The sequence below is a fragment of the Salminus brasiliensis genome, chromosome 22, assembly GCF_030463535.1.
Source record: "Salminus brasiliensis chromosome 22, fSalBra1.hap2, whole genome shotgun sequence".
Lineage (NCBI taxonomy): Eukaryota > Metazoa > Chordata > Actinopteri > Characiformes > Bryconidae > Salminus > Salminus brasiliensis.
This window is the reverse complement of record NC_132899.1, coordinates 16624091-16644308: the sequence shown is the minus strand read 5'-3', so window position 1 is coordinate 16644308 and position 20218 is coordinate 16624091. Positions and strand designations below refer to the sequence as shown.

Here is a 20218-nt window from a genome sequence, read left to right as displayed (position 1 = left end):
TGTCTCTCCAAATAAAGATCAAGCCAGCGATTGGTGCTTGCACCCAGTGATTCCTGACCCACCAGTGCATATGTAAAGAAATGAAATAATGGATTGTCCAGGTGATGGTCTTTCTGTAGGGTGTGAACGTTGAACCTGAGTAATTTGGATGGTGAAAAAAATAGATATTTCATCAAAAGGTTTGGAAGACAAGAATGGTTGCTTCAGAAAGTCTTGTCTGTGCCAGGAGCTGAGACTGACTTGAAAGCACTTAAGAATTGACTGATCTCATTATTAAATCAAACAGACTACATAACCAAAACAGAAAGGCCTGTCTGTCCAATTCTGTGTTTTTTTGCCCGTTGTTTGCTTCGGGGTGGATTTCAGATTACCTTGGCCTTCTGCAGTACATTTCCTTTGCTTGCTGCCATGATAGACAAAGGTCTGCTCTTCAGTGCTGTGGCTGAATTTACAGGTGAGGAGTCTCCATTGTTGACAGGTGTTATTGGGGCAGGAGGAACGGTCTTGGGCTGAAATTAAATAGGACAACATATTAGCATCTACTAGTTACATGCAATTTGGTTGTGACAATCAGACTAACGTAATCTACATCATTTCTATAATTAAGGTTATTTAAAGATAGATTTTATACATCTGTCACTTGTGCAATGTTTGAGGAATATGCTGTGGTGGACACACTGACCAAAGGCTGTGTATCCAGTAGGCTGCTGTCCACAGTGGTGCCCAGAGTAAAGGGTCCAGCCTCCACCTTCCTTAAGCTCTCCTTCACCTCAACCAGACTGAGCTCCACCTCCACCCGTCGGCGCTCCGCCTCCCGACATGCCTCCTCCCTCAGTTTCAGATACGCTTCCAGAGACGCTTGTTTAGAGGGGTCTATGAAAGAAAGTAGCATTTGGGATGATTTGGGGATAAAGAGGGGTGATCCTCCACCATCCTGACCTCACTAAATCACATCTTGCTGAAAGCAATCAAATCCTCACAGCAATGATCAAGTCTTTTTGTTACTCAGTTACTCCAATAAAAGCAGGATAAACCCTTAACACACTTGATTTCAGAAAAAAATATGAATAAGCAGGTGTCCAAATACTTTTGTCCATTCACAAATCCTTTGATTTACAATGCGTATGCTTTTCCAAAATCACCAAATCCATTTATACTACCATTGTTGAAACAATAATGGTAAACTTGTCCTCTAGAGGGGGCTCCTGTACCTTGGCAGGAGCTCAGCTCCTCTTTTGCTTCCTTTCTCTCCTTCCTCAGTGTGGCCAGGGTGTTTTTGACCTCTTCCCTCTCTCGCTCCAGCCGGTCTCTATCATCTGTGAAGCGCCGCACGTCAGCCTCTGTCCGGTTCTTTCCCAGCTTCACCTCGATTGACCCAGAGCATGCTGCACAGGGTGGAATTTGGAGGAGATTCATATTTAGAGACTTAAAGCCTCAACAGATCAGCTTCTGGGAAACTGTTTAGTGACATTAATAAATGAAGTGTTAATGGAACTGTAGTGCTGTTGACTGTCACCTGATACAGATGGCTTCAGTCTGTCGAGGAACCTATCAGTGCTTGCAGCTCTTCCTCTGGCGGTCGGGGGGCTTTGGGGTGTGTGAGAAGGTGTGTGTGGCTGACTCTGCATTTGGCTTTGTGGAGTGCTAGCGCTGTGGGGAGCAACCTTCTTCTGGCCGTCTTGACAGGGCAAGCTGATCTTCTGGGGCTGAGAGTGGGGTGTTTGTTGTTGGTTCTGAGCCTGGGTCTGGTTCTGGACACTGGGACTGGAGGATGTTGCAGGGTCTAGATCCGGTCTGGGCGTGATGGGTGGAGGAAGATCAAGGCACTCTGTGGTTGTGGGTAATGAAGTTTCATACTCAGACTCTGCAGGTTTAACATCCTAAGAGTGGGAAGAACAAATGCTGTGTGTTTAGAAATACAGATGTATCCTTATGTGCTTTTTCACACTGCAAAGGTGTGACAGCTACACTTGCATACAAGAATGCCTTGTATGCATCATTACCCTGACGTTAGCAATTGGTTTTATTTTCCTTAAAGGCAAGAAATCACAAAATGATACTGCAGGGTGCAGTAGGTCATCAAGTCTTAAGGAAAACCTCACACTGCTTTAGAGGTAACCTAAGCCCAAAGTGGCCAGGTAAAATATCAGATTCTGGACAGTTTTTCACGCTGGGGTCAGGCTCTGGTTTCTAATGAGTGATTTTTTTTTTTATTTTTTTTTTTAAATGTAGTAGGATGGTGCCTACCTAAATTTCACTTACAAAATCTCTCTCCCTCCCTCCCTCCAACTGTCTCTCTTGCTTCATTTTAATCTACTGATGCGTTTGGGGGAGCAGGCTTTTTGTCAGATTTGAGCAGTGCCACTTTGGCCTGATCAGGCTAGGTTGGCAAGTGAAATGTGAAATCTTATTATCAGCATAGTCAATATTAAGTATCAGGTATGTATTTAGGTAACAAAATACTTTATTAGCCAACTTTTAAACCCTATTAACTTTTGTACCAAACTTGAATGAAGAAAAATGATGACTGAAATCCATGCTGTTACAGCATCTACCAACGGGACCACTGCCGCGTGATGGGCACAGTACATGACTGCTGAAGTGGGTAGCTGTTTGCTGGATAATGCTGGACTGCTGCCTTTGTTACCCTATAATAGAGTGACTATTCTGAACAATGCACATTGCCATGTGTTTGCACTGTAATGTATTAATTTTACAATGTATTAATAAACCACTAGCATCTAATGTTTCTCTTTATGAAAACATTGGAAGAATGCTGTAAGAAATGCACACAACTGTGCTCAAATTAAAAGAATAATGCTTAAGTTAAATTGTCTTATGTAAGATATATTTATGTAAGATATATAATATTCATCCTGAGCCTGCCCGGAAACTCTGGCACAATGCATTATCACATGATAAGAATACCAGTTAGATTAATCTCACGGTTGCCATTATGTGTGAAGCTAACATTAAACCTCTGAGATATCGGGTGGTTCCTGACTATGTCAGGGTGGTTCACCCTGTTCTGTGTTTTAGCTAAAGTATTGATGGAATTAGCCTAGTGTGCAATTTTAAACTGCATAATCTGTTTAGTACCCAAGAGATGGAATTTCACAGCTACACAGCTTAAACGTTTCAGAACAGAGGCAAAGGAAAACATTTGGTTTGGCCTGGTCTGCAAGTCCTGACCTCATTCACAGTGTCCTGTGGCTCGACAGTGGGAGCTGAGATGGGGCTGGGCTCTGTCTGTGGAGAATGAGCGGACTGGGGGGACACTCTGCCCGAACTCGTGTGGAGGAAGGAGCGGACAGGGATGAGGTCTAGATACACTCTGTCTCTTCCATCCTGCTCTGTGTTCACCAACTCACTGCTGCCTTCCTGACCATCCTGCATGACAAACGCAGAGATGCACACAGAGCACAAGATTAAAACCTGTGAGTTATCATGAGTGTGATCTTTGCTTGGTGCAGCATAGTGGATAACAACATTGTAATAACATTGCCCTCAATAGTGTAAACGTAACAATCCTGACACATCGGTGACTCTCGGGGCCCTCATTGTTTCTCAGACACTGTGTGGGCATTTCTGCACTTTTCCTTTTTAAGAGTCAAGGAGAGTTTACTCTGTGAATCAAGACAGTCACAGATGACTACTAACAGAAACATGACCTTTCTAAAAAGTTAAACCCAAGGCAATGTTTCTCACCTCTTGTTCATTCTCTGTGGAGGCCACATCATCGTATATGTCGTCAGAGCCGTTGGGATTTGAAGGGGGGCTATCTGTGTAAGTGTTGGGCTCAGAGTATCTTCTCTGCATGAGGCTGTCAAAAAGATTTACAATAAATGTATTATTTTTTTATATATATACAATGCAACTTAATACAGAGGAGGTGTACATTTCAGATCTTGATCACTTTGAGATAAATATGGATGCACTACATCAAACAATGTCTTTCTTCTTCACGGTTCCAGTGATAGCATTCCAAGACAGAACGCAAGGTCTAATGTCACTGAAATTTTGGCCACCAAAACCTTTCTAACATAGTAAACAATAGCACTTTTATTTTGGTAAAAATTGGATGGCTTAGTTGAGGATGTTGGATTTCATTAGTCATTGTTTTTTATTGGCCTATATACTATAATAACTGAACCAGTTGGTACCAATTATTTGGTAAAATAATAAGTATTTTCTTTACTACCTTGTATGTCTTCTATTTAGAACACTTATTTAAACTATAATAGTATGACAAAAGTTTTGTTTTCCTGAATATCTTGGTTTTGGCCCGGATGTTTCAGTTTGGTGCTACTACCAAGTGTTCAAAATTATAGTTAATGCATTTTTCACAATGTAAATTTGTCCATTGAGAAAATATGTGCTCTATTACAAAATTGTTGCACATGGATAGATTGGGTTGTGAAAAAAAATGTTATGGATATAAGCTGTCCATCAGACAAGGCTAATACTTACTACATGGAGGTCTTGGCTGCATTGACTATACTGGATATCCTTTCAGAGTTTACATAGTCATAGGTGAGTTCCTCTGGGTCAGTTTTGGTCCCTGTCTGTGACAGTAACAACCCCAACCAGTGGCCCATGTCAGCAGATGATTTAGCCTAAGAGTCAAGAAGACGACAAACTCATCTCAGTTAAAAAGTTAAATCTTTTCCATGCCATTAACACTGCTACATTAGTTACCTCTCAGTCTGTAAAATTCTAATAATGGATGATTATAGTATGTAGAAATAAATCTGTCCAGAAGATGGCAGTCATGTTGAGCACTGTTCATCAGAATATCATTATTCTTCATGACTGAAAGTTCCCATTTTGTCTTCTTCCTCTTTGTTTACAGAAAAATGTCTTTCTAAAAATAGACCATAAGCAGCCAGACGCTAAAATGCTGGAATGTGAGCAGGAAATCAGTTGTTTATCTTTCATCTGAGAGTATACTTTATCACAAAGTTTAATAACCACATGTTTATGGATATAGATGGCAAAATACAAACAATAACCCTTAGAGTATTAAAAATGTCAAAACAAAGTTTAGATTTAATCTTATGTACCACAAAAATCAGAAGCATAGAGCTAGAGTGAGAGGACAGTCTATCTAACTCCCGAGGCCTGTAAACGCTGCCTTACTGGGCTTTTACTCTTGCAGTGTAATGATTTCAGACATGGGCTAGCATTGTTTAATTGATGCAGATTACTGAACTAGCCACAGCTCCCACTTATGTCTAGTCTGGTTAGGAGGTGCGTGTAGCAGCTAAAGTGTTGCACAGTATACTGTGTAGAGAGGCGTCATCAGGGGAGATAATAGCGTTTAGTGTAGTCAAGTTAATAATTGCACTTGAGAAGTCACAATTAAACCAATTAACTTAATCATAAAATATAGACATGAGTGAAGAAAATCTTTAGAATCTGGCAGAAACTATGCCAAAGATTTAAAAATACAAAACACAAACAAGCTTCATCAAATAGTGTCTGTCTGGTACAGGAGCGCATCAAGTACAACTAACGTCTGTGCTCCTTCTCACCTCTAGAATGGCAAGCTCCTCCCCATCCATCTGAATGCGAAATGAGTAAAGGTGTTCGGGGCTAGGGTCTGGCAAGACCATACACCCTTCCAGAGGCACAGGCTGCTGAGCCACCTTAGACTTGCCCTTGTCCTGGTAGAACCAAAGTTGCCCGTTCTTTATCAGACACCAGCGGGTCCGCCACTGGCTGTTCACCAAGACATTCAGATATCCTGTTCGAAAGAGGAGGGAAGAGGTGTTAATGCTGACAGTCTTGCCCCATAACAATAAATGTGCCAAAAAGCACCTGCACTGTATCTGCAATCATTTACCTGATGTGTCCATACACTTCTCAGGACTCTCTAAAGAGGAAATCTTCTTTTTCCCAATGTTCATCAGATTGCTTAACTTTAGGCCAGCGCCATATTTCTTTTTAACTACATGGAAATATAAAAGCATTTAATGAGAAAGAGACACCAACACACACACAAGCAAAAGAAGGAGGTTACAGAAATGGAGGCAACAACAATCTTACCATCTTTAGTCTCCAGGTTCTCAGCATGGCTATCTGTGCTGCTGCCGCTCTCTGAGGCCACAGAGTATCTCTCATTAAGCTCACCCTGCAGAGCGGAAGAGGTAAAATGTTTCAGCCCGTTGCTCATTTCTGTTCAGGGTTCTAATCAGGGCTCAACTGATTTAAGCCCTTTATGCAGATCTGTGTTTAACCCATCTGTGGCAGCAAACAATAAATTGCAGACAATAAATAGTAAGCAATTGGGGGTTAAATGCCTTGATCAAGGGCATGAATATTGAGGATTTCTACAAATGACCTCAAGCTTGCTTTCTCTCTTACCTTTAGGTCATGGCTGCCCCCAAAGGCATGCATAATAACTTATACAGCATTTAAAAATATGCTGTAAACTTTTGACAGGCAGTATGAATTGCCAGAAAATTAGACATTCTCCAAACTATTGTTTATTAAATGTTCATTGCTCTTTAAAGAGGCCTAAATGTTGTTGCTATAAAATGCTTTTATATTATCATCATATCAGGCATAAACTGTTGACAATAATAACATTATTTCTGGGACAACGCATCGTCCACAGAAATGCATATCCTGACAGGCCTGTCCATATAACTGACTGAACAAATGTTTCCCACATCCAAAATGTCAAAAATCTGTTAATGATTCAAACTGTAATAGGAAAGCGTAGCTGTGCTTGTTTGTGCACGGTTGAGCCTATCACAGTGTCATATCTAACACAAACACTGTAACTGAGACACTATTGTGGATCTGCAACTGCCAGCATTATCTCTACTGACCTTTAACATTATTTACATTTCATTTATTAACCACATAAAGCTGTTTAATATGGTTAATAAGTTAAAATGCAGCTTTTAAAATGCAGATACTTGTGTATCTGCCAACTACTAGGCCACACCTGGTTTATGTATATATTTAGCTTGATTTCCTTTCATTAATTCAGTTTTAGGCCTGTATGAAAAGTGCTAATGTCTTTTTCCAATTCACTTTGTGAGTATCAGTTATATTAAAAAATACATACATACATTATATATATATATCATACCTTAGTGCAGATGAGTCTGGGGGAATCCGAGATGTCCGAGCTCTCTGCAGATTTAGGACTAATCTCCTGGATCACCTGTGTGAACAAACAAGTGTAAATCATTAACTGTCCAAACTGAGAGCCACTGTTTGTGTTCTTTTTTGTTTGTTTGGTTTTTTTTTTTCAGCCTCACTTTCAGCCACTGTTCGGCCTGCTCTTTGCTCTGCAAGCCCAGCACGATGGCCTCTCCACCCTGGGGGATGATCTTCAGCTTGTGCTCTTTCCTCTTGAGCTGTTTCTCTTTGTAGATGACACTGCATCCCATCAGACTGACATCCAGCAGGGGAGTCTGGTCCTTTGAGCTTTTGTAGCACTGCATACAAAACAATGATTATGATTAAACCGGTGATTAAACATGATTAAACTTGTGATTAAAAGTTTCTCAAAAATCTGTTAAGGGAAAATTATATAAATTATATAAATTATTATATTATTAATCCATAATCTTAGCATTTTGTTTTTTATTACTGGTGTTATTTGGTCTGTAATTGAGTGGTCTGACTATGAACACTAGGACCCTTAGTGGTCAGTAAATGGGTGGGGAATGGGTGTGTGTGACACTGGCTCTGAGATCACCTACCAAGAGACGATTCTCTCGGATGACGCACAGCTGTTTGGCCCACTGGCCCAGCCACTTCTTTCTCCAGAGGAAAGCACAGATCCGTGCGTCCTTCATCAGCTCAATGGATGCTTCTGTTGATGGCCACTGGTGCTGTGCTGTAGACGGCTGTTCCTTTGACACCTCTTCTTCATCATAAGACTCATAAGAGCTGCTCACTGCATCTGCTTCATCTGTGAAGTTAAAGAAAGGTCAAGTAAGTCAATTAAGGCTCAATCAGGAAGAATGAAAGTGTGAGAAGGAATGCTAACTGAGGTAAAATGCTGATATAATTATAATGACGCCCACACTTCACCCAATAATGCAGAAAGAAAATGATACCCTGACTGATTACACTCGATTTCTGGTCCCTGTGATGACCATGAAAAATTAAAACTTCTAAAGAGAGGGAAAAGATAGATAGTGTACATAAGTTATGAAAACTCAATGACGGCTACTTGAAAGAAACCGAAAGAACATGGTCTTTTTAGGTCAGGTCAGATGTAACAGTGAAATAAAAAGGTGCATGGAGTTGCATTTAGAAAACCCAGAGTCATATTTTAGGGTGACTGATAGGGTGACTGAGTAACAGCCATCACTGGATATAAGAAAGTATTGTAGTTCAGTAAACCAAGCAGTTCTGCTAAGAGAGATTATTCTGAACATTTATTCAGGCAATGTCTCATTGCTGTTTGTAACCAAAAGATTTATTATGGATCATTTCTAATTGTTCTAAGACTGATATGCATCTCCAACCTGTTTTCTGAAGATCACTCACTTCAACAATCAAAAGCAAACCAAACTAAATGTTTGGGGTTTGAATAAGACATGAGACAAGACTTTTAGCAGCAATTAATGTGGTTGTTTCCAAACAAGAAATCTCTTAATTTCTATTAATTACATTTCACAAAAAAATTTAGTAACATTACCCCCTCAAATGAAGATCATATGTCCATGTGTTTAAATATATATATATAAAACAACGGTTTTCATAGGGTGTCCTTATAACTTGACTGTACAACGCATGTAATTCTTTTATTAATAGATATTGAATAAGACAGCAGCTTGATAAAGTCATTGTGCCTTCTGCACATTTGCTGAAGACATAAATTTCCCCTCCCCTCAAGGTTGCTCTATCTACCAAAGACGCTGCTTCAGCTGCCCCCCATTTCCTGGGCTCACGGTCAATGTTCCTTCACTGTGTCCAGTGCCAGAGGACCCAGTGTAGCCGAACAAAGAGCATCACTGTTCTGTGCTCCCTAGCCGCAGGGTCCTCTGTGTCAAGGCACTGTTTGAAGGGGAACCTTCCAAAAAGCCGCAGACCAAATTTGGAGATGGTAGCTCTCTATTGCATTAGCTAGAATTTGGTGGCAGTAGCTAAGTTGTGCTAAATCAGGACACTGAGTGAACAGTGTGTCCGCCCATTTGCTGTAGAAAAGAAGGGCTGCCAGAACAACAAAACTGAGTGTCAAACTGGGTGACCTGACCATGAAAATTGAATTTACATGAATTAATGATCCATAAACAGCATGGGTTCTTGTTGAATTCCTGAACTCTAAAAAAAATACATGCTTTTTGTGTTAACATGTTTTTGATCTTTCTGTAATATGTCATGTGAGAGCTGTCAAAGTGGAGGGCTTACCATTAATGGCTGAATCATAGGGCTGAGCTTCCTCGTAGTAACTCTCTGAAGACTCCAGACATGCTGGTGCTGGGGGAAGAGGAAAGGGCTCCCTTGCTATTATAGGCTATAGACAAGTAGATAAATAAATAAAGAGAGAGAGAAACATCAATGATTACTAATAATGAACTACTGGTTAATCCACTCGGCATGTATTAATCTTGTATGTCTGTCCTTGACCTTGTATCTCTGTCATGGCAAAGAAAATAGAAGCGTGCTGTTAACTCTAATGTTTGTGGTCTAGGTTTTGATATGACCTTGAGGATTTGAGTTGATGCAATCTGCATCACACAATAAGCAAAACTCAGGGGTGCTTCATGTGCACCTGTCTTTGGGTCGTTCTCTGTGAGGGGAATTCCTCCACCCTGAATCTGAGCTCCCTCTGACCTCAGCCTTACGCGGTTCAGACAGGAATTCCACACGTGTTTGCCTGCAGAAGTAATGGTTTTAGATGGGTGTGGAGTGGTATAGTGGGTTTCCCAAATCAGTCTACTCAAAACATCACTAAATCCCTACATATGATACCCCGTCACACAGTGACGCCTGCCCCGGGGCAAAACACACAGCCCTGAGCCTCCCTATATTAACCACCCACACAGAGAAAACAAGGTCCTGGTTGGCTTGCGAACCATGATGTTAATTTATGTTGATTTATCATGAGGGATAGACGGAGACTCCCCTTACACTTTACACTTCTATCTGCTGCTCAGTTTAGATGCCTATTCAATGAAGGTGACATGGCCAAAGAGGTTAGCGAGGTTAACTGAAGGGATAAGTGTCCATTTTAAAACAAAGGCAGGGGAGTACTCATAAACAACTGGGCTCAGAGCCTTGGTGGAGAAACAGGATGTTGACTGTTAGTGAAAGCGAAAGTTTGCTATGGGTCTTAATATAAGAGTACAACAAATGTCAGCCGTCACAAAGACCACTAGTGCTGATTTTAGCAATGCAGCATAGGTTTGTGCATTGTTATAGAAAGCAGACTGTCACACAGTGTTATAAACCATATAGGCAAGTTTACCTGAGACTACTGTACAATCTGAGGAAGTCTGATGCTAACTGGCGATAGCTTCCATTGCTTGTTAGATACATTAGCCTCATAGCTGCAGTGCAAAATATAAAAAGCAAAAATCATGTATTGGCACAATTGTGTAAACTTTAGTTCAGTATAAATTAAACTGAAGTTTTAATTTGAAGCTGGAAAAGAAGGGCAGTTGTGAATACACAGACCTAGAAAACAAGGGACTGGTGGGAAAATGAGTAGCCCCACATATAGTGCACACAAGCTCAGGAGGGTCTCAACTAAGCTAAATGGAAACTATTTTTCTCACACACTCTCACAACTCTACACCCCCCCCCTCCCCCTCCCCCCACCACAACTCCCTCTTTTCCTCCTTCACCCTGTGACACTGTAACAGGCTGAAAATACACTGGGAGGTAAGAAAAGCAGCTTATGAGTGCTTGTGCATCTGCCAGTGATTAAAAGGAAAGAGCAAGCGATTGCTTCCTCCCTCTCAAACTGATTATGAGTGCTGCTTTGGCCTCACCCAAAGGCCAGAACCTAGAGCCCAGCAGACCCTTTAATAAATAAATAAATAAATAAATAAATAAATAAATAATCCAGGACAGTTGCTGCTTATGCTGATAAGTGCGACAAGAGAACACACACTGTAAGCAGCAATCCTGAGTACAACCCCCGGCCTAGACCCACATTTTGGAACCCCAATCCTCTTGACTTTGTTCAAACAAACAGCCCCCCTGTTCTCTCATCACCACGGAAACCCATTCTCAGGAGGAAGCAGATGAGGAGGCAGGCATAAATAAGGAAAAAGCGCCAGTCTTAAGGAAAAAAGAAAGAGAGAAAAAAAAGACAAGTGGGAATGAGACCAAATGAACACCCAGAACATGGAAAATCCCTGGTTCCCATGCCAAGAATCCAGCTCAGTAAAAACACAGGCCGGCCTGGGCCCAACAGTGCTGGGGTACAGAGGGTAGAGGGGAAAATAATCAGCACTGTTAACAGACTTATTAACCACTGACATGCTCTCTGACCAGCTGTCACCACCTCCTGATCGTCTTCTGAACTCACCCTGACCTACTGTAGGCCCTGAGGTACACACAATTATTTATTTCAGTTGTTTCAGTTTAGTGACATTTGATTTCTTCATAACCCTTTGTGATAAAACCTTGCTGAGTTTAGTCAAATGACATACTGAACATTTTACTGATTGTAAGCAGGATTGGGGGTAACATTTGCTGTGCTGTCATAATTACACCTATTAAACTTGATTAAAAAATGAAAACTGATACCTAGACATACCTAAAAAAGACAGAGAAAGACGCTTTAAAAATTTGTACTTCTTCCTATTTTATCTTTTTCACTCACTTTTAATTACTTCACTTTATTATTTTACTTTAAGTTTTTATTGTTAGGCCTTAAAATAATAATAATAATAAAAATAAAAATGTGATTAGATGGTGATCACTTGATTTCTTAACAGCCTTAGATACGACAAGTGTCCAATTCACAAGAAGTGGAAACCAATTCCGATTCCCTTCTCAATTTAGCCTAACCTTGGACTAAATTGCAATGATAATAAAGAATCACAGCTGAAAGTCCTGTTGCAGTTTTAACTTAGAATTTGGGTTTGGAAAATAAGAACCTTAGAACAACATTATCCACTATTTATAAGATTAGACTCTTTCTGTCTGCAGTATACAACACACTCCCTTTCCTGACTGACTCTGGTGACCGGCCTTGTTGCTATCTTTAGGGTGGCTCTATTTTCAGCAACAGGAGAGGAGTGTGCCTGTAACACGACAGTACCACTGACACACTTATGTTTAGCGTCAAGCCTGGACAAAAACAATAATTATTTGGACCTCCTTAAGGCCACATGGTAAGAGTGGATGAATTACTAGGTGGACAAAGGCAAGCTGGAGGTGTTATGGAGCCTCCCAGCAGACTGGAGCTGGACAGGAGTCCTACAGCCCAGATTGAAGCGTCTGTGTTGGGAGAGGGACTGGGGCCAACAGACTCTTTGAGGGTGCGAGTGGAAGGTAGTGTATTTACTGTGGATAAGGCCTTGCTGGAGCAGAATTCAGAGTACTTTCGCGCTCTGTTCCGCTCCGGGATGAGGGAGAGCCATCAAGATGAGCTCCATCTTCAGGGGGGACTGAAGGCAAGGGGGTTCCTAATCGCTTTGGCTATATCCAGGGGTGAACAGCTAAGTATCAGGGACCCTGATGAGATTGTGGAAGCTGCAGAGTGTGCTGCCTTTCTTCAAGTGGATGCCTTGATCCAGCACCTTATAGACATCCTGGACACCGACAACTGTTTCCTCCTCTGCCATACGGCAGCAGTGTTTGGCCTGTGGCACCTATTTCATAGTGCGGCCCTGTTCATCCGTGACGCCTTCCAGGACCTGCAGGAAGCAGCAGACTTTCTGCCAGAGGAAATGCTTCGCTATGTGGAGTCCCTTTCACCTGCTTCTTTCATCGCTTTTGGGACACACATCCCTTCTATGAAGATTCTGCAGGATGCCTTCAGGACAGTGTGGACCCTAAATGAAGAGGAAGGAGACTGGAGGTTCCTGACTGACTTGCCCACGGACGCCAGCACTTCCATGGCTGGGGTGGCTGTGGTGGACAACCGGCTGTACGTGGTGGGAGGTGTGCGAGGGATTAGCAAGGAGACAGTAGATTTCAGCTTCTGCTACAATGTGCTCAGCAACTCCTGGAGCGTGTTTGATGGGCCTCAGCAGCCCAGGTACAACTTCACCCTTTTGGGTCATGAAGGACATTTGTATGCCTTCGGTGGAGAGTACGACAGGAGGATCATATCTTCTTCAGAAGTGTGTGACGTGTCCACTCGTGCTTGGACTTTAGTTAAGCATGCGCCCCGTCCGGTGGCAGGGGCGGCGAGCGCAGTGGCACGGAGAAGGATCTTTGTGTGTTTCTGGAAGCCTCCTGACACTACGGATATTTACGAATACATTCCCGTCAAGGATGAATGGATCTTGACCACCACTATGATACGGCCTCAGAGTTATGGTCACTGCATGGTGGCGCATGGTGATAAGTTGTATGTGATGAGGAATGGTCCTTCTGATGACTTCCTGCGCTGTCTCATGGACTGCTACAACATCACAACTGGCCAGTGGACGTCTATGCCAGGACACTATGTTAACAGCAAGGGGGCACTCTTTACAGCTATGGTACGAGGGGACTCAGCCTTCACAGTGAACCGCAGTCTGACTCTGGAATACCGAATATATGGGGATAAATGGAAACCCCATAGGCAGATGACAGGGTTCCCAAAAAACGGGTCACTCTGGACCTGCTTGCTCAGGCTTCCCAGGATCACAGACATGAAAGAAGTAAATAGTACAGATGAATCACTTGAGACCGCTACTGATGATCAGAACGAGGAGGAGAAGACTGAAGTTAACCCTTAGAGATCTACAACTGTTATTAGCTTTAATTATACTCAACCTTAACTCATACTATACTTTGCTTGCTGTAGTTATTTTATGTAATTAGGCAATTAAATAGTTAACTACACAGCTTGTTATGTACAGATACACCGATTAGCCATAACATACATAATGGCATAGATAATGTAGCACCAGATCAAGTGGAAAAACATCATCTGCAGTGGTATCCGTCAAAAAGTGTGATATATTAGACAGCAAGTCAATAAGCATAAGGATCTGAGACACTTTGACAAGGGCCAAATTGTGATGGCTAGATGACTGGCCCAGAGCATCTTAATAAGGGTAGGCTTTGTAGTGGTCAGTAGATGCAAAAAAGTGGTCCAAGAAAGAACAACCAGTAAACAGGTTCAAAGATGCGATGCATGGGGGCCTCACCTTACAACTTACAGGACTTAAAGGATCTGCTGATAAAGTCTTGGTGCCAGATCCCACAGGACGCCTTTAGAGGTCTCACAGAGTTTATGTCAAATGTTGTGGCGGCCCAATGTGGACCTACTCAATATTAGGCATGTGGTGCTAAAGTTATACATTTTCATCCTTTTCCTATTTGTTTTGATGGCAAGACAAAAACAGGACAGTGGATTGTACACACAAACTTATTTTTATATTAAACCTAAATCAGAATTGATTAAATGTACACTGCTTGATCAAACTTCTATTGCTACACACTCTTGAATATCTGTTACTTTACAATATTATAAAACATCTAGTATGTCTTCAACAGCTTTGTGTTCTTTGAGGGTTGTTAAAGACGTAGTATGCCTGCTAGGGTCTGATAAGGCTAGAGCTGAGTACCTCTGGTTTGAACAACCAACATAAATACATTTTTTGTAGAATAATTTTAGAGATTAGTTAGAGTTTTTAGGAAACTGGCCACCACAGTATCTCACTCTGTCATGCGCTAACTCACATACACACACAAACGACACGTCTACACTCGAGCGGTGTCTCCCAAACTGCTGCGGCAGCTGTTGTTAATCAGTGGCTGCACCCTGTAGACCTGTGGATGGGTCTGGAGTTCAAAGCCTTCTCACTAGGCTCTACTAATTCTCTCCATCCTCCTGTCTGTCTGTAGTCCCCACTACAAACCCTCATAGAACACTGCGGCAACCACAGGAGCACCACACACTCACACACTCACGTTTTTTGCACTGGAGATGAAGATGAATTAATTGGCCCAGAAGGTGATTGCAGCATCTATTAAAATACAGGATTTATTGGGGATTTTAGAACTGCCAGTAATAAGAATTTATGGTCATTCATATGGTCTGTAAAACACAGACATGGCTGTTTTACTAAGCGTGAGAAACACACTCATTTGGCTTTCACCGAAGCTGAAACCCACACTAAACAAACAGCAGATAACACCGGCATGAGTCCGAAAACAGCTTTTACACTGTAGTGAACTAGAGTGAGAGCCAAAGTGAATTTCGATAGGTGGGCAGTAAAAGCCATCTCAAAATGTCTCAAAATCTCCACTATAAACAGATCTGCTAAATGACCTTTCAGATGTCTCTGGAAAAGCTGTATAGGTATAGATCACCACTATAAACTGTAGCCACTAACTACTTATACAGTAATTCTATTTTATATTATTAATCATATTTTGCATATTTACTTCTAATAGTCCTTTTCTCCACAGTTAATTAAAATGAGACTGAAATCAGTCCAGCGGGAGTAAGCTGAATCTAGGTTATGTGGGTCTGTATGTATCCAGATCTTTGATTCTGTTGGAACGATTGCTGTATGATCACAGAGTTATACAGTAGGCCAGTTGTAACAAAGCTGGTAATCACTCACTGTTCTTGGTGGGGGCAGCTCTGGTAGACTCTTTTGTGGGGCACAGGCGTGCTTTCCTGATCTTCCATTGGCCTCTGCTTCCGCTCTGTGGTCTGATTGGCATGTTGTATTTCACACACAGGATGATAAGAGAGGAGAAATGAAAACAAACGAGCTGAGTGTCAAAAGGCTACCAAAATGACACTTCACAATGCATCGTTCATTGAATTGGCAACTAAAAAAGAAACTGTTGTATGAACACAATCAATTATTTGCATTTTCAAGATGTCTTTTTTAATATACAATTTAGTTCTCATATCTGCCATATAGGGAAATTATTCTTAACATACTACTGTACATAAATCCTCCATCTTACAGCAGTTGAATCCCACTCATTCACTTTTGAGGTTCTACAGAGACTTTTTGAATAAGACATAATACAGGTGTAGTTTCATTAAAAACTCCTCACTGTTTCTACACTGTTCATTTATCAGCTCCACTTAACATATAAAAGCACTTTGTTGTTGTATAATGTAGTCCATCTGTTTCTCTGCATACTTTGTTAGCCTCCTTTCACTGTGTTATTCAGGTCAGGACCCCACAGAGCATGTATTTCTGAGTGGTGGTTCATTCTCTGCACCGTAGTGACACTGATGTGGTAGTGGTGGTGTTAGTGTGTGTTGCACAGTAGCTGTTGGAATTTCTAAACATTGTAGATGTAAAGTCAGAGACAGAAGCTAATCTCTTGCTCCGCAGTTTGTTTCGGTCATCTTCTAGTCCTTCATCAGTGGTCACAGGATGCTCCCCACAGGACAGTGTGTGAACATTTCTGGTTGGTGGACTATCCTTAGTCCAGCAGTGACACTAAGGTGTTTAAAAACTCCAGCAGCACTGCTGTGTCTGATCCACATAGTGCAACACACACACAAACACGTCACCATGACATCAGTGTCACTGATGTCCTGAGAATGACCACCCAAATAACACCTGCTCTGTGGTGTTCCTGTGGGGTGCTGACCGCTGAAGAACAAGGAGGCCTGATAGGAGTGAAAGTGTGCACAGAAACGGATTGACCACAGTCTGTAATTATAGAACAACAATATATAGAAGAGTGTAAAAACAAGGAGGTGTTTTTAGTGTTACTGCTGTTATTGCCAGGTGTGGGCTACATATTTATAATGCACCCCCAGCATTAAGTTGTGGAGCAGCGGAACAGCGGCTCATTCTGTGGAATGATGGTGCACCATTCAAAGCTTTTGGGATGAGTTGGGGACTTGGGAATGAGGTGGGGTTGTGATCATCCAACATCCTTACACATTTGTCGCTCAATGCAATCAAATCCCTACAGCAATGCCCCAGTAGAAAGTCTTCCCTGGACAGTAGAGACAGTTACTCCAACAGAAGCAGGGGAAACTGATTTCGGAAGCAGGTGTCCCAATACTTTTATCCATACATACAATTCCTACACATACACAAAGTACATACACAGAATGCATCCCATTTATGCTGTGTTAATGCCATGTAAAAGAGAAAGGGAGAGTGTGAATGAATGCTGCAACTGACATACAGTCCTTATAGGCTGCAAGTCGTCTCCTCCTAATTTATGCAGCCTGTGGCAGTATTTTAAGAGCCAGTGGCCATACTCAAGCACTTCCTATCAGACATTCCTCTCTGACTTCCTCTCCAAATGCTAACATCTGGGTTGCTGCAAGATGAACACCAAACTTGCAGAGCAAAGGGCTAAGAGTCACTGAGGAGTCAAGATGATGGCAGGAACTTTTTAAAGTGGAATTTCAGCTGCTAAAGGTCGTAAGACCTTCAATTTCTCTGTAAATCTGAATGTGTTACTTTCCTGGATGTTGCACAATATAATATAGTCATTTATATCAGTTATCACTATTCACGAACAATGAACCAACACTGTGCACATATTTGTACAAGGGAGAAATACGGTTAAAGGAACATCACACAGCTTCGACAGATACAATGTGAAGCCACTTTTTTTAATGGTTCTGGACCTCAAAGGGCATTTCTACTAAAAGTCTTTTCCCTTTATTTCTTTTCTGTTCTTGCTGCTCTTCAAAATGGGTGATTTTCCTACACAATGGTGAGAGCTGTTAATCCGCCTGATCAAAGAACACTATCGCATCTGATCCACACATACGTCTTGTGGCTTAGACAGCCATAATGCGAATGTTAGGTCTAGTTTTCCACGAGTCTCATTCTTCAGTGAAATCTAAACAAAGCAGCTTGGCCTCAGATGGGGGTCTGGCTGTGAGAAGCTGAGGGGAGTTATTGAGAAACAGACAGGAAATAGTGGTGGAGAAAAAGGGGGTGGGGGGGGTTCACAGATATACCGCAACCAGTCACCTCGCTGAAAATGACAGACCATTCAGCAGTGTTAAATCTAAGCTTTCTGGAAATGATGCTTGTTTAATCAACAGCAAAACAGGCACAATAAACCAAACCACAACACGGTGTGTTTATCTCTCAGTGCTATTTGCTACAGACCGTTGCGCTAACAGCACACCAGAGACCCGTGACCAGGTTATTTTGTGTTGTGAATTACAGCTGAGATGTTGAATGATACACTCACCTCTGTCTGCCTTGTCCTGGTTCTGTCCAGTGACAATGACTTTGTTCATATAGATGTATTCTTCATCCCCTCCTGAAAGACAGTAGGAATGAAGAGACTGCAGATTCAATCAGAAATGAACCAAGCTCAGTCCACCTTGTTTTTTCGATCACAACTTTCAGGAATAATTATAATGATACACAACTGCCATTTGAAATGTTGGAATCACTTGTCATTAGGTCTGGGCAATTCATTGAAAATGAAAGAAACTTGACTTTTTAAGTTAATCTTGCTCATCTTCATTTATTTATTGCATTCTGTTAATACATTTGTTCAAATTCTGTTAGTATTTTTCCTACAGTATGTGTTGATTTACTGCCCCTTGAAAAAAACACATGGGTAGTCACATAACCTGTTCAGCATTTAACATGGAAGCAATAAGAAGGAGAACTCTGAATGAGCAACTCAAAAAGCTTATATAATCACTCATTAATCGCAATCTTGATATTGATTTGGTCATATCACCAAATATAGCACTACTTGCCTTTTCATATTTTAAATCTGTAATTTGTATAAAATGTAGATTTAATTAATATGCATTTTAGAACAAAAAATAGATGTTTTATTCCAGATTTTCAGTGATAAACAATATATATAATTTTTATTATTTAAAATAATTCTCTATTAAATTTGTCTTGAGATTAGATCACTACTTGTAAACCAAAAGTTATTCTGAATGTTATTTTTTTACTGATGCTTTTAGTAACCATCAACAAGCTTCTTGCAGCATTCTGGTTGGACATTTGACATTGCTCTTCTCTGCAGAACTAGTAGCGTTCAATTAAATGTGTTGGTTTTCACAGACACGACTTTAAAGCACAGCATATTTTCAACAGGGTCATTCCAAAAGCTTAATGCCTGCTTAATCCATTCTACAACCATGTTGACGTGTGCTGCCATTGTCCTTTTGTGTCCAAGTCTAGTTAAAGGTTTGAGGTTATGCTGAAGAATGATGAATTTTCTAATTTATTTTAAAATGTCAAATTCATAATACAAAGTGTGCTCTAAAACTAATACAAATACAATATTTGTTTGCATTATTGAAAGAAAGAAACAACAAAACATGTAACTTCAATAAATGTGTCAGAAAATGTAAATGCAACTATATGCATATTTCAGTCACATCTTATATAATATATTTACTTGATTTATTGTCAGAATAATTTGCAAGTTATCTGCAGGCCATAATAATAAAAGTAATAAATGCCCTACAAAATACTTTTTCTCTTTTTATCTCCTGTACTGCTATTCATTTTACACTTAAAACATCAGATGTATTCTTCATTTATCTCTTTTAGCGGGAAGTAGATTTTTGAGAGAGACAGAAAAACAAACATAGTTCTGTCCTGCTGACAAGCCTGACAGCACCTCTAGGGCCTCCACCCACTATTCACATCAAAGCCAGGCAAGGGGAAGGGGACGGGACACACACAAAGGGTCATTTTTTTTCACAATACAAAAAATTCTGTTTCAATCCCAGCGTGCTGAGACTGCTTTATAGGCCGGAGTTTGAAGGAACGGTCACAGAGTATTCAGAGCTTTTAGAGTTCTAATTCTGTGGAATTCTATGCAGTATAATGGGGAAGATGTTATAATCTGCAGCCTGTAAGATATTCAAGTGTCAAACGTGGAGCACTAAGCTTTGATATGGTTATGAAGAGAGAAAAAACAGCACACTAAAAACTGCAATGTGCTTTACGGGTACAGTGAAAACAGATTAGGATTTGGAGGATGGAAATAAAGGCTATTTATAAGCTGCTACTCAAAGGAAGTGAGTGTCCCTTGAGGATAAAAACAGCCTTGGAAAATGATACAGTTTGGAGCCAGAGGAAGAAGTACAGAAGCCCAACACAACATAGAACTTACTGCCATGTCTATACAAAAAAAA

At 41.0% G+C, this 20218-nt stretch overlaps 2 protein-coding genes across 2 annotated transcripts in view; one reads left to right on the top strand and one right to left on the bottom strand.

Annotated features, from left to right (window-relative positions):
• The window catches only part of afap1l2 (actin filament associated protein 1-like 2), a 40735-nt gene that overhangs the window by 1020 nt on the left and 19497 nt on the right, over positions 1-20218 (bottom strand). Inside the window, exons 3-18 of the mRNA XM_072666764.1 lie at positions 18292-18363; positions 15717-15808; positions 9382-9487; positions 7722-7933; positions 7275-7454; positions 7103-7177; positions 6049-6133; positions 5846-5950; positions 5535-5746; positions 4471-4616; positions 3709-3823; positions 3193-3390; positions 1517-1880; positions 1212-1385; positions 683-873; positions 372-509 (exon numbers count right to left, since the gene is read on the bottom strand). Coding sequence (XP_072522865.1) covers positions 372-509; positions 683-873; positions 1212-1385; positions 1517-1880; positions 3193-3390; positions 3709-3823; positions 4471-4616; positions 5535-5746; positions 5846-5950; positions 6049-6133; positions 7103-7177; positions 7275-7454; positions 7722-7933; positions 9382-9487; positions 15717-15808; positions 18292-18363 — 2465 coding nt within the window. The remainder of the gene's footprint in view (positions 1-371; positions 510-682; positions 874-1211; positions 1386-1516; positions 1881-3192; positions 3391-3708; positions 3824-4470; positions 4617-5534; positions 5747-5845; positions 5951-6048; positions 6134-7102; positions 7178-7274; positions 7455-7721; positions 7934-9381; positions 9488-15716; positions 15809-18291; positions 18364-20218) is intronic.
• Positions 12318-13877, top strand: LOC140543655 (kelch repeat and BTB domain-containing protein 13). Its single transcript, XM_072666766.1, has one exon. It carries the CDS (start codon positions 12318-12320, stop codon positions 13875-13877), a length of 1560 nt encoding a protein of 519 aa, XP_072522867.1.